At 49.4% G+C, this 13,546-nt stretch overlaps 1 protein-coding gene across 5 annotated transcripts in view; it reads right to left on the bottom strand.

Moving 5' to 3' along the window:
- The window catches only part of LOC116947448 (forkhead box protein P1-like), a 208,724-nt gene that overhangs the window by 34,023 nt on the left and 161,155 nt on the right, over nucleotides 1-13,546 (bottom strand). For all 5 annotated transcript variants that reach the window (XM_032963201.2, XM_032963198.2, XM_032963202.2 and 2 more), the window contains 3 exons: nucleotides 9,219-9,366; nucleotides 7,584-7,803; nucleotides 5,823-5,924 (listed from right to left, as the gene is read on the bottom strand). In XM_032963201.2, coding sequence (XP_032819092.1) covers nucleotides 5,823-5,924; nucleotides 7,584-7,803; nucleotides 9,219-9,366 — 470 coding nt within the window. The remainder of the gene's footprint in view (nucleotides 1-5,822; nucleotides 5,925-7,583; nucleotides 7,804-9,218; nucleotides 9,367-13,546) is intronic.

The raw sequence follows: 13,546 nt of genomic DNA, 5'->3' as shown, positions 1-13,546 counted from the left end.
TTAATATCAAGCTCAGGTTAGGCCCACTAAGCTATATCACTCTTTTTCAGACTATATTAGTTTGACGGTCATGCAATGGATGGAACAAGTGCTGCCTCTTTGTGTCGATACGAGGTCACTGGAACCGATTACAGAAGAGGTGCTATGACATCTCCTTACACCGACAATTCGTTACTCTGGGAGAGTTAAATTTCGATTTAAAGCTTTCGTGACTGCAATGATTCATCTTCTTTGGTTCTTGAGAGTTCCCAATGAATTCTTCACCTCACGCCACGACGCCGATAGCGCAACGGGGCTAAATTCAGGAGTAAAGAAACGTAAAACCGACTTAAGGGTTAAGCCCTTTCCCCTGGAAATCACGCGACATTAATTGCAATGGCATGACTTTAGCAGCGTCCCTCTGGGAGGGTTTAGGTCACGCTTGTTTTTTTTTCTCGACTGCAGTGGCTCTGCGGAGCGCTGGGTAGCGAGCAGCGGATGGGGAGAGTCACTACCAATGCCCGTGTCGTAATAATTTTCCGCGACTCAAGTCAATAAAAAAAAACTTTTCGGGGGAGTAGGCGTTTCACGACACCACCGGCAAGGCTGCCGGTAATTAATTTTGACTGCACATTAAATGGGCGTGGCAGCCGCCACATCCCTGGCGGAGCTGTCCGTCACCGCTCGAGATTTAAAGGGCTTGTGCCGTACACACGGCGGAAATTTCGTTTACGGCTGCCAGACCCAATGAGAACATAGCCAGATAGCTAGCTAAGCTGCTTATTGGCACACGCACAAGCTCTTTATTCAACCACAGTGATCTCCACGCAAAAAAATAAACAAAAATCAATCAGTCCTGAAAATGAATCAATGGCAAAATAAAAATGTGCAGGGGTTCGTGGAGTTGATCAATAAGAGAGAGAGATGGTGGTCCTCCAGGGATACGTCCCACCACTGGCGGAGCCAGTGAGGGGGGTGGGGTGGCACGTGCCCCCCCAATGATCTGATCAAAATCCCTAATTTAGATCCGATCATTGGGGTTTATTAGTAATGTCGGCATCTTGCGACCCCACTGCCACTGTGTAGCAAATTATTACGTGCCAGGGACTTTATGAGATGATATGACAATAGTCTGAGTCCATAATTGGCAATAAGTAACGACAAAGCATTTCTAAGTGACTCACAGAATTGTGCGCAGTTGCGTATACAGCACACGACTTCCCTGAAGGCATCAGCACCTTCAGCGAGCGCAATGCCGATCACACAACGCGGTTCGCAATTCGATCGAACCTTAGATGGCTGCGCCATCGCCGCACACGCGTCGAATAAAAAGCAAGGGACAAGTCCTTACTCACTAACAACTCCTTACTTACTAACAACTCCTCTATCATTTTACATTGCTGGAGGGGTTGCCCCCCCCCCCCTCCCTGAAAATCCTGGCTCCGCCATTGCGTCCCACGGAAACCCGGAGACTGCCTGGAGAAGGTGGCGGCCCTGAGGCTCGGTCTCAGGATTGGCGCCACGGTTGATACTTGGAAGGGGCTCAGTATCTTAACTTAAATTGATTTATACATGGCTTCAGTCCAAGGAGCTTTACAATAATTATCCCGCACCTCTGAATACCACGTTTAGCCAAGTACGGCGCGAAATAAGTTAATCATACATACAATTATAAAATTGTACATGAGATGAAAGTAGTAAAAAAAAAGTGCTGTTATTAAAAGTGGTGGGTGTAGCGAAGGTGACACAGTAAGGAGGACAGGTGGGAGTGGTTAAGGAGAGGCTGGGGTAGTATGGGACAAGTCACAACAACTGCCAAAGACAGAGAGCCCTGCGGTGTCGGATTGTCCATCTCGCGGCCAACCCTCAGATCGAGGAAAACTCGAAATAGAATAAACCGTAGGTGCTAAAAAGGGCCAGGGGCTGGCAGTCCATGCCTCTAATCGGTGGATCCTACAAATTGGTAAAGATCCCAATCCACGAGCGTTGAGCGAGTGCCCATCTGTACTGGAATTGAGTTTCTACCCCCGCCGGGTGCGGGGGTTATCTCCGCACGTGTAAACACTCGTGAATTGAGTTGGCCAAACATCTGAACATAGGACAACAGCGCCTGGGCAACTGTTGGCACCGGTTCTGACCGTCTCAGGTGTCCCCCATGCTTCCGTGTGAAAAATCGCGCACGTTACAAATTCCACAGAACTGTGACGCAACATTTGCATGAAAGAAGCTGGATAAAATAAAATAAAAATATTCACCGTAATATAAAAAGCCAGCACAATTCTGGACACAACCGTACGAACCCTCACAAAGGCTCCCACACGTCCCATGCAGTGTTTTACGAATTGCAACTATAAGGTGGAGGGTTTCTAAACATTCGCTGCAACAAAAAACGCGGAGCCGTTGGGCGCTTCCCCTACTCCGCGATCCTCGCGAGTGCTCCGGTTTAACTTGTAAGAAATTACACGGTTGCCTCGACATCCGTAAAACAAACCGCGTACGGAGAGGGCCGTTGTCGCGCTAATTGTGTGAACGTGCGAGCAAGCGAGCCGGAGGCTTTTATTGTCCCCGCTAGCGCGGGCCGTCTTTGTCCCCTCTTTGTCCCCTCTGGCGTGCGACCGGGGAAGCGGCGCGCCTCTGGCGGACGCTTCGATATACGAACGCGCGAGACGTTCCCTCGCTGGCAGCAGAAAGCACCAACATTACAGCGTCACGCACCTCCACATTAATATTTCAACGGCGGGGGCTAAGTTGCTTTTCGTGCTGAGAGAGCTAAGAAGGAAATCCATATTGCTACAACAGTTATTACGTCACATTCAGCCAATTCTGATTTGGTTTGTTTTATAATTGGCGTGTGACATACAATGGCAGCCATTTAACTTTTATTTTGGAGGGGTGGGGCGGGCGGGGAGGGGGGTTTAACTCCCCCCCCCCCCAGAGGTGTGCCTCTGTACATTCACGTAAATAACGGGGATGGCCTCATGGTGAGGACAGCGATGATGCCGCATTAGAGGTCAGCTCAGACTCCTCCTCGACATTTCACGTTTTGCAGTCGGCGACGGAGGACCGGAGGAAAATGAGGAAACGGAAGCGAGTTGTGTCCCGAGGGTAGAAGAGACATTTGGGTTGATTTGCGTCGTTGCTCCACCCCCCTTGGGATGAGTTGTTGCGGGACAGATGTTACGGCAGCCTCACAGAGACTCTTGTTGTGCAGTTTACTGCATGTGAAATGTGCAACTCTGGCCATGACGCGGTTTAAAAAAAAAAAGGCCTGGCATTGTGAGCAACATAACGGGATCTTTCACTGACATGTAAATACACAAGGGGCATTCCAGTCATTTTCAAAAAAGATTTTAAAAAATCACCCCGACCTAATGGCTTATTTTAGAACCCCATCGCGAGTACAAAGAAGCATGGAGAGAAGCATTCTTCGAATTAGCCTGAGAGACAACAAAGAGAAATGCGCCACGAAGAACGTGTGCACGTTAGAGATATCGTACTGACCGTCGTCAAACGTACGTTGAACTTCTTTTGCACCGTACGTTGCCAACCGTGCTCATCGGATGCCGTCAACAAAAGTACGTGGGCTCGAGCAGGACACGTCGCCAGAAGGGATGACGGTCGAGGCTACGAACGGAGCTGGAGCCAAAGGAGGGAACGCGCCCGAGGAATGTTCGCGGAAGCGATCGAGCGACGACATCATCTCGCGTGCAAGGGCTAGATGGGGCCATCGCATCATGGGGCAAACGCCTCCCCCTGCGCGGAGGGACACGCGCCGGCGACGGGCGCGCGTGGCGCATCGCTCCCTTACTCACAACAACAAAAAACTAAAAAATAAACTCCGCGGTGCTCCTTCGCGAGCGGGCGTCCATCATTACCGCGCCGCTCGGGGGGGGGGGGGCGGGGGGGGGCGCTCGCCCGCTCCCCAGGAGAACGGCGAACGGTGGCAACCACGGCGGCCGTAATGACCGCATCTTGCGCGAGCGATTAAACGATTTAATTAGGATTAGGCTCTGCGCGGGCAGCCACCAAGCCTTGCTAATTAATTGGCAGGGTTTCCGCAGGACAGCACAAAGAGAGGCTCTTGTCGACGGGGGTCTGGGGGGGGGGGTAGTTGGCGGTGGGGGGTTGAGGGAAGATGAGACTGGCTTTGCCAAGCGGTGTGTCTGTGTGTGTGGTTACGGTCGCTGTGTCAGCGTCTGACACGATGCACGGCTATTGGCCTCTCGAGTTGGCAGCGTGAAAAATCAGTCCCGGTACAGAAGCATTTTTATCTGCTTTCCGTCACCTGGGTTATACCTGGGCCTCTGCACATCATAAAAGCAGCGATGGGTTATCTTGGTAGAGTTGCTCACTGCTCTGCACCGAATGCCTTGCACTTGCGGAACGGAGACAGTGGCGCTACGGTGTGCACCGCACTCACACCGGGATCACCAGGGTTCGCTTGAACGTGATTGGCCGGTTGTGTCTGCACGTTGCATGGTGGTAGGAGAATATAATCCGTCAAAACCTCATCACTCGCAAACTGGCACGGACCGAGTCCTCCACACGGGTGGAGGAATCAACGAGTCAAGTTCGTGGGAATAGTAACCACGGTAGTAGCAGCAACAGAAGAGATAAGGAGGCCACTAATGACCTAGAGGGACACATCACATACTTTCAAAGCTACAAAACCCCGAAGCCGGTCACTGCGAAACTCACCACAGCTCGCCAAATACTAATGCCAAAATCTATCCCTGGGAAATATTGGCAGTAGAATGCCTTGTATTGTTTTACTGCTTACATACCATACGTAGCCAACCGTGCTAATTGAAGGCACGGGGGAAGGACAACTAATTAAACACAAAAGCAGTTTTAAAGAAATGAGCTTGTCAATCTAGATTATTTAAAAGTGCATAGCTCCAGTGCCTTGCTAATATCAAAAGGAAAAGCGTTCCAGTGGGCCGCAGGAACGCATCCAAAAGCGCACGATGCGTTGACCGTCTTTGTTTAATGGCCAGCCAAAACCCGCTGCTACTCTGAGCATGGCCGGTATTCGCGTGATGGTTTTACGCTCCTTGATGAGATCAGCAAGGTATTGTGGTTCATTTGTTGAAAGCATTATGCGTGTGTAACGAGTGCGACCTCAGCAGTAGCGATATAAGAGAGATGATGAGGAGACGCGACCGGCCGCCGGCGAGAAAGAGAGCAAGCGAGCAAGTGAGCGAGCGACTAGCTGAGAATTTAGTCATTAGACCTCCTTTGCCAGTACCAAAATGTAATAATAGGGTTTTTCCCCTTTTTTCTGGCAACAAAACTGAAACCTTTTTACAAGGATTCATGTCTGCATTAACCACAATACCTGCAGTCAAAATGCATGTGTTCACTCCATGCTGTGTTCACTCCAGCGCTGTCCTCTAGACAGTCTGGTCCCTTCACCTGATGAAGGCCACTTGTGTTGTGGTCGAAACGTCGTGAATTTTTCATTTTTTGTTGTTTTTTACATGACTTTACCGAATAGAACACAAGAGTATAAAAACATACTATGATAATATATGCATTGTCTTTGAAACTGATTGGTCCACACCAAGGGACGGCTTTCTTTAAAAACTGATTGGTCCACACCAAGGGATGGCTTTCTTTTTAAAGAAAGCAGTCCCTTGGTGTGGACCAATCAGTTTAAAAAACAATGCATATATTATCATAGTATGTGTTTTGTTTGCATTTTGACTGCAGGTATTGTGGTTAATGCAGACATGAATCCTTGTAAAAAGTTTTCAGTTTTGTTGCCAGAAAAAAGGGGAAAAACCCTATTATTAGCTGAGAATTGTTTCACCGTTGCTGCGTGTGCACCGCGCGGTACTCACTGCAGGAACTGGGAGTACTCCTCGCAGAGGGCCTCGCAGCCCGGCCACTTGCACACGCCGTGGCGGTAGAGCGGGTGGCCCGGCGAGTCGTCGCTCAGCGAGCTTCCGGGCAGCAGCGGCGCCGGCGGCACAGGCAGGACACGCGCGCGCGAACACACAGTCAAAGACAAAGATCGCCCGTGTAGCCACAACAGACTTTTGGGGCAAGTGCTGTTTGCGAACACCGATGAGGGCTGGCACAGTACACACGATGGGGTAGGCGGCCAGCACCAGGTACTCATTTGATGCCGAGTTGACCGAGGGGAGGCTCAGGACTGGTTCAGATAATCGTCACTGGTGTTGGCTGTGAGCACGAATCGAACTTGGGTCGCTGGTTTCTAAGCGCAACGCGGTAACCGCTACACTACTGCTTCCCATAAGCACATAGACGTATACAAACAGATTAAGACAAATACACGGACACATACATACAAGACATATACGACGGAACTTACCTCAAAGCTTTGCCTAAACCCTGACCGCAATGCTGGCCCCGATGCCCTAACCCAAGCTATCTTCCGTCGCTCTTACAGCGCTGCCACCATCGCTCCCGTTGCCGTCAACTTCACGAACACGATTCCTCCGCCCATTTTGAGGACTGGGTCCACCAGACTTGATACTGTAACTTTGACCCTTACCCGTGCCACCTTTGATAATTCGTTACAACTCTGGCGTTTTGGGCCTTTTTTTTTTAGACCGAGTGCTACAATAACAAAAAACAAAAAGCCGTGGCCCACCTCTCGAAGCTGTGCCATTCTGAGCATCGACGGCGGAGCGACATAGGTTGGCTAAATCGCTTTTCTGTTTTTTCTGGACGAGGAGCCTTGCGCGGGGGCTTTGTCTGGGGCGAGGCGGGCAGCCGCGGTGTCAAGCAGCGGCGAGAAAACTCTCGCGATCGCATTTGTCCCGGTTTGTCCAATCGCGTTTGTCCGGCTTTGGCCGACCGTGATTTGGCGCGGACACGGAGTTGGAGAGAGACGAGCCACGAGCTCCAAGCAGTTTAACACGTAGGCTTTCGCGACCAATATTATTAATAGTAAAGATTTTTGGGTTAGATCACGTAAGTATAAATGCGTCGTAACCCTCCACCACCCAACACAGCCAGTGAGGTTTGTCACGTAAACAATGCGCCAATTAGTTTACTACTTCAGCCCACCGGTGTGTTCGAGAGTAAATCCACAACATTTACAATTTGATCTCCAAGCGTTCTATTCATCCGTAATTGGGTTGTTGTTATTATTGTTGCAATGCACACTGTACGGTTTACCCCAGCTGTTCTCGGGTGGGTGATGTAATCACAAAGTCTGTATTATTATTATCATTATTATTGTCATTATCATAAGCAGCAGCAGCAGTAGCAGCCACAATCTATCCACTGCTGGATGAAAGCCTACCCAGAGAAGGAGAAAACAGGGCCGTGCAGGCGAGGGGAACGGGCACAGGCCTGCCCACACGTGGACTGCCATCGCTCAAATTCGGTCACGCACACACGCACGGCTGCACTTCCACAACCACCGAATATATCAGACGCAAGCCAAACCGGGACCCATTCCTGGAACCGTCCACCATGGCTCGTTTGTTGCCTGCCTGCTTCCCAGAGTCGCGCCAGCTTCGGGACACACGTGACACACGGTGGCGACGACGACGGTTGACGATGGCGCGGACAAACCGGAGACCGTGTTGGGCCGTGCCGGAAGCGGGGGTGGGGGGGACGCCACTCACCCGTCCTTGCCGTGCGCCGCCGTCTGGCCTTGCCCGTTGGTGAGCGGCGAGCGGAGAGGGCTGGGCGTGGGCCGCATGGCCCCCAAGCCGGGCATCTCGGGGCGGCCGTTGGCGAGCGTGGGGCCTTCGTCCGCCTGCGCCGGGCCGCCGTGGCCACCCCCACCGGCCTGCGCACCCTGAATCGCCACCAGCTCCTTCCACAGCTCGGCCGACACTAGGCCTGGGGGGGGTGGGTCGGGGTTGCAGACGAAAGTCGAGACAAGATAACATAACAAAAGGTGAAGGTGTAGCCATGCAATTCCCTGCTCATGCCACCGCTGGTAGTATTTGGCCGACAATTCCCATCTGGTAAGATGTATGTATGTAGCCAACCGTGCTCATCGGAGGTGCGGGGGAAGGACAACAAACCTAATACACAAAAAACTGTTCTAAAGAAAGGAGTTTTCCATAAAGATTATTTAAAAGTGCATAGCTCCAGCGGCTTCCTAATATCACAAGGAAGAGCGTTCCAGACGGCCGCAGAAGTGCATCTGAGAGCGCGCGATGCGGTGACCGTCTTTGTTCGATGGCTCGCCAAAAGCCACTGCGAGGATGACCGGAGTTCGCGTGATGGTTGGAGAGAGGTGAGGGTACCCACCTCTCCCAAGGCTTTACGCCACTACCTGCCGATCGACTTCACTGTGGTGAACCCATTTATACTGCTGGGTGGGACAGAGAGGTGGGATGATTTAAGATACTCACTCCATTGTTTTCAATGTCCGTGCCCGATGATCGAGTGGAACCGGCGACCTCTGGATCGTAAGTGCAGTGCAGTGTGCTACCCCGGTCAAGAATCTGGATACTCGGGTCAATGTTCAACCGTGAGAAACCAAATATTTAATCGTGCACAGACTCCTCTGTCTCCTGTCACACGTGTGTGTGTTAGTGTAAATCTTCTCATGGGGTTGTGGCGGTGGTGCAGTGATCAGTGCACTGCACGACAAACCCAGAAACTTGAGTTCAATTCCCGGCCATGATTAACATCAGCGGCAAGTGATATGCCCATCAGTTCCAGCCTGCATGCATTTAACTGTTGTGATGGGGTCTTCTCATCATATACAGAGAGTGCTGGATTTGAATTTGTACACTTACCACTGTACCACCACTCCCCATACACACACACACACCGTTCCCCCCGCCACACCCCACATAACAAAAACAAAGATCCCCCCCTACAGCCTAAACAGACTGTTGGGGCAAGTGCTCTTAGCGAGCACCTTCCCACACAAAGACAAATATCACCCGTACAGGCTGAATAGACTTTTGGGGCAAGTGCTGTTCGCGAGCACCTATGAAGGCCGGCACGGCACACGAGGGGGTGGGTGGTCAGCACCACGCCCGACTGCCTTTGTCTCCCCAGTGGCGATGTTTACACACCGCACCAGGTACTTATTTGAGACTGAGTCGACCTAGAGGAGGCCCAGGACCGGTTCAGATAATCGTCACTGGTGTTGGCCGTGAGCGGGGAATCCAACTCGGGTCGCCGGATTCGTAGCGCAGCGTGCTGACCGCGATGCTACCACTCCCCACACCACCCCACACGCACACACAGACACAGACAGGGCCCACGTCGACACACCCCCGTGTCACCCGTACCTTGCTGCAGAGCCTGGAGGGGGATGTTGGCTCCCTGGCTGGGTTGCAGGGACAGCAGCCCCTGCCTCTGTAGAGACTGGATCTGCTGCAGCTGCTGGATCTGCTGGAGCTGAAGCAGTTGCTGGAAGGCCAGCTGCTGGGCCATCAGCTGGCAGAGAGAGAGGTGGGAAGGGGGCAGGCACCAACAGTTAGAGGGCCGTTGGCTTGACAGGGAAAGATGCTCTCTGGCTGTGTGCGGCGCGAGTTCGGTATTATTCCCGTTGGCTTATCGAGTGCAGTGATTGGAGATGAGCTTCGGATGATTTCAGATGTTGGAATTATTTGGGATCATTTTTAATCACTTCCATCTCTGTAAAAAAAGGAACATTCTTCGTCGCAACAATACTGACGTGACCCAATGCCACGTGACGCTGCTTTTTTGAGAGAAAAAACGCGGTGGTGATGGCAATTTAATGACGTCACTTCCGGATTTTTAAGATTTATCTGAGGAAAAAAACCTTTGGATTATCCAGTATTTCGTATCTGGGCCTGATTTTTGTTTTCTAGATTAATCACATCCCTCGTAATGATCTACGAGCAATGTGCTCATCTCGATCATTATAATAACCCAACTCCGAACTATAACTCTAGGTCACTTGTAGGTCACCAATGTCTAACTTACTCTCCTATTTTTTTTGCTCCGAGGTCCGAGATCATCTGCCCCTTCACGAGTGGGCACACAATGACGATTGTCTCAATTGGACATTACATTTGTAAGTCAATTAAACTTGCATGGCTTCACTGACACGCGGCCCAGCCTACCCGCGTGATCCCCGGCTGGTGACCTTGCGATCTCTCGCCGAGTCGGGCATCCAGGAGAGGCTTTAAGACGATACAGGGTGCACCGGAATGCAAGCCGGTAGCCGGTAAACAGGTTTGAGGGGGCTAGGTCTTGTTAGCAGTCCGAGCCACCAGCTGCTGATGGATCTCACCAGATTTTTCTATATCAAAGTCACCGATTGGTTCGGACGGAGAAAATGATGCACGTCAAGGTGAGAGAGAGAGAAGCTCTCTTATCTTCTACGCTGCTCCAGACAATGAACTGGCTTAATGGCATTAAACAACCATCCACAGCATTGCGGTGATCTCTTACTGAGCCAAGCATAGACAATTAAGTTGTTATTGTGTGGTCCACATTGTTGTCCGTTTGAGGCGAAACTTTTCTTAAATGGCCAAGGATACAAATCTGGTCAAATAATTTAACACCCGATAGCTCTGCCATTAAAATACAGGCACCAACTCGCATACTCAAGACGAATACAAACCAGCCTTCATAAACCTAACGCAAGCATGTGGAATCCTGCCAGGGTCATGGAAAGTTTATTTAAACCGTGAACATTTTTTATTTACGCACAAAATTTAGTGCCCACTTACCAGCAGACACAACATGCCGCGGGGCAGACACGGAGGCATTGCTCTGCTAGCCGATCAGGCCAGGCGTTCGAGGAGTTGTTCGGCTTTTTAGATGCTTCTAAAACATCGCGCCGGGCTTTTTATTTTATTTTACCGTAAACGATAACATATTATATTCTTGGTTCTTTCGGTAAAGTCACGTAGAAGGGAAACAATAAAATAAAAAAAATATATAAAACAATACAATTCTCACGACGTTTCGACTGCAACACAAGCAATCATCATCAGGTGTGAAAACCACAACAAGAAAATTTGGAAACATTTTTTTCAAATGAGGCAACGTACATTTTGCATAATGCATAATGTACATTGCCTTAGTAATCCCCCCCTTTTTCCCCACATGGCGCAAGAGCACAGAAGCATAGTCACCACATCTACGCCTCCAAATTTTATTAAGGACCAAAAACACCATCTCGTATTCGCATTCATTGGAGGCTCTTGAAATGTTGAGTTTTTTTACTAAATTCGAAAAAAATGGCTCTTCTTGTTATTTTGGATGCTGACCCCTGGCAAGGTTGTCTTGTTGTGGGCCTTGCCTACCACCCGATGGGGAGGCAAATAACTGGGTTCACTGATGATGCACAAATCTTTTTTTACGCTTTGAGCAGGAGGACTATCAGAATGTAAAACCTTATTTTTGGAGTCTGCCCCTGTGAGTCAAACCAACTATTCTCCCCGCCATTATTTTTGAGTTATAAGCATAGAATCGACTACATTTGTGCAAATTTTAAGCTTTCCAGCCCTTATAAAATATCAGCAGAATGCATATCAGTCACTCAATCACAACTGTCGACGCACATTAGATGTGTCCATTGTGCAGTGTTTTATTTTACGTATCTTTTGACCCTCGATATAAACTTAAGATTCTCTTTCTTAGCTCAATATTTATTTTGCGCATTTTTTAAAAGTTTATTCACAATTTCGATTACATCTTTCACTATTTAGGTTTTGGAACCGTATTCTATTACGGTTGATGCACCGTATGTTGCATTCATGTAACGGTCACGTAAGTGTCACCTCGCTCGCATTACGCTGGTGAATAGGCCCGAGATAAAAAAAAAAAATTGAAAGTGAAAGAAGTGTGTCGTGACAATGGAAATAGAGAATGTTTTTTTACTGAACGAGATCGTGACTTGTATGAAAACATACGACATCGCCGAGCCTAACGGAGGAGGCCAGGAGAATTACAAATAAGAACCTCTATATAAGAAAGTAACATTATTAAAGCGTCTGCCGACCAGCATGGCAACAGCAATAAGTGAATTTAATCTTCGAGATTGCCGTGTACATTATACGGCGTGCGTTTTCATATTTGAGCAGAAATTCTTGGGCTTTGTGTAAAAATGGAAACATAGATAAAATATAAACTAAACAGCCCGCATTCTCAGGTGCGTGCACGTCTGGTACGATCAACAACGTGTCCCAGCAGCAGCAGCAGCCTTAGAATAACCGACAAAGCCCGTGATATGTTTCCCCCGAGATAGGCCGACATAGGCCCATGACTTAGCAGCGCCACCACAGCCCACTCTGCACTTCCGATTAGCATGGTGGGTTACCTACGGAGCGAAAAAAGTTCAACGTACAAACACTTCTTTCCGTTGGTTTTTCACACCTGATGATGACCGTTTGCGTTATGGTCGAAACGTCGTGAGAATTTTTATTGTTTTATATATATTTTATTATTTTATTGTTTCCCTTCAACGTGACTTTACCGAAAGAGCTAAGAATATGAATTACTGCAGTCACGAAAGCTTTAAATAAAAATTTGTACAAACATATAATTTCAACGTACACATATACATACAAGTTCAACTGAGATACACTCACAATCGTGTCCCAGGCCATGATTTTTTTTAGGAGAGACCGCACGGCTGTTGGGGAACGTGCCGCTTTCCTCCCACTTTCAACTTGGAAACTATTTTTATTTTACTGGGTTTAAGGCCCACTGAGCTACATACCTCTTTTTCAGAAGCGACCTGGCCACAATTGATTGCTCAACGAGGCTGCTTATGTCTCGTGGACATTGATAGTAGCCAAATACTCTAAAACGCACGTTAGATTCTAAATGTGGAGGGAAAAACCGGAGGACCCGCAGAAAAATCCACACGACCACGGGGAGAGAGACGTTCAAATTCCAAATATACAGCAGAAGTCAGGGTCGGGATAGAATCCACAACCTCCTGCATACCGGGCAAGGGGGTTAACATCTCTCCACCACGGCGCCCGCCATGCGAGTGCGTGAAGCCTCGTATGCAACCCATTGCAGGCTGACCAAATACATACACTTTGAAAGTGAACAAGCACGTAGATTTCTGAATGTACCGTATCGGACGGGATCGTGGGGGGGTGGTGGTGGGTCGAGAGCGGGGTGGCTCGATACGGCGATTCGAGAGAGGTTTTGCGCAGCCCTAACACGTTACGTTCTAATTTTACCGCTGTCCTTTGCGCAAGCGGCCTGGTATGTAAACATGCACCAAAGCGTGCACGCAGACACTTTCCCATGGCTGAAGAAAAACAGAGTGGGGGGGGGGGGAGGGGCACCCCCCAATGGCCTTCAGTCACTAAACCACCCCCCACCTCCACCGCCGTTGTATGTGGTTTTAATAAACTGACTACCCACTGCGTCCAGATTCACAAAGGAGTCCTTTCCATGCTTGTACCTCAAGCTTTTCTCTCGCACAGCCTGCTTTTGAAAGTCCATTATCGTTTCCCCCCCCCCCCATTCTTCTCATGTTTTATACAGACTTTTTGTATTATGATTATATGATTTTCATCGTTGGGTAATGAATAAAAACAGGGTGCAAGCATGCCTTCAGAGTTCTCTACGGCATTCCGTTTGGCCAGCTGTGCACCACACTACAATAGAGCGCACACCA

This window comes from Petromyzon marinus, chromosome 30 (genome assembly GCF_048934315.1).
Source record: "Petromyzon marinus isolate PM22_M1 ecotype Great Lakes invasive population chromosome 30, UKy_Petmar_22M1.pri1.0, whole genome shotgun sequence".
Classification (NCBI taxonomy): Eukaryota; Metazoa; Chordata; class Hyperoartia; order Petromyzontiformes; family Petromyzontidae; genus Petromyzon; species Petromyzon marinus.
Note: the sequence above shows the minus strand (reverse complement) of the source record. Positions and strands in the feature narration are given on the sequence as shown.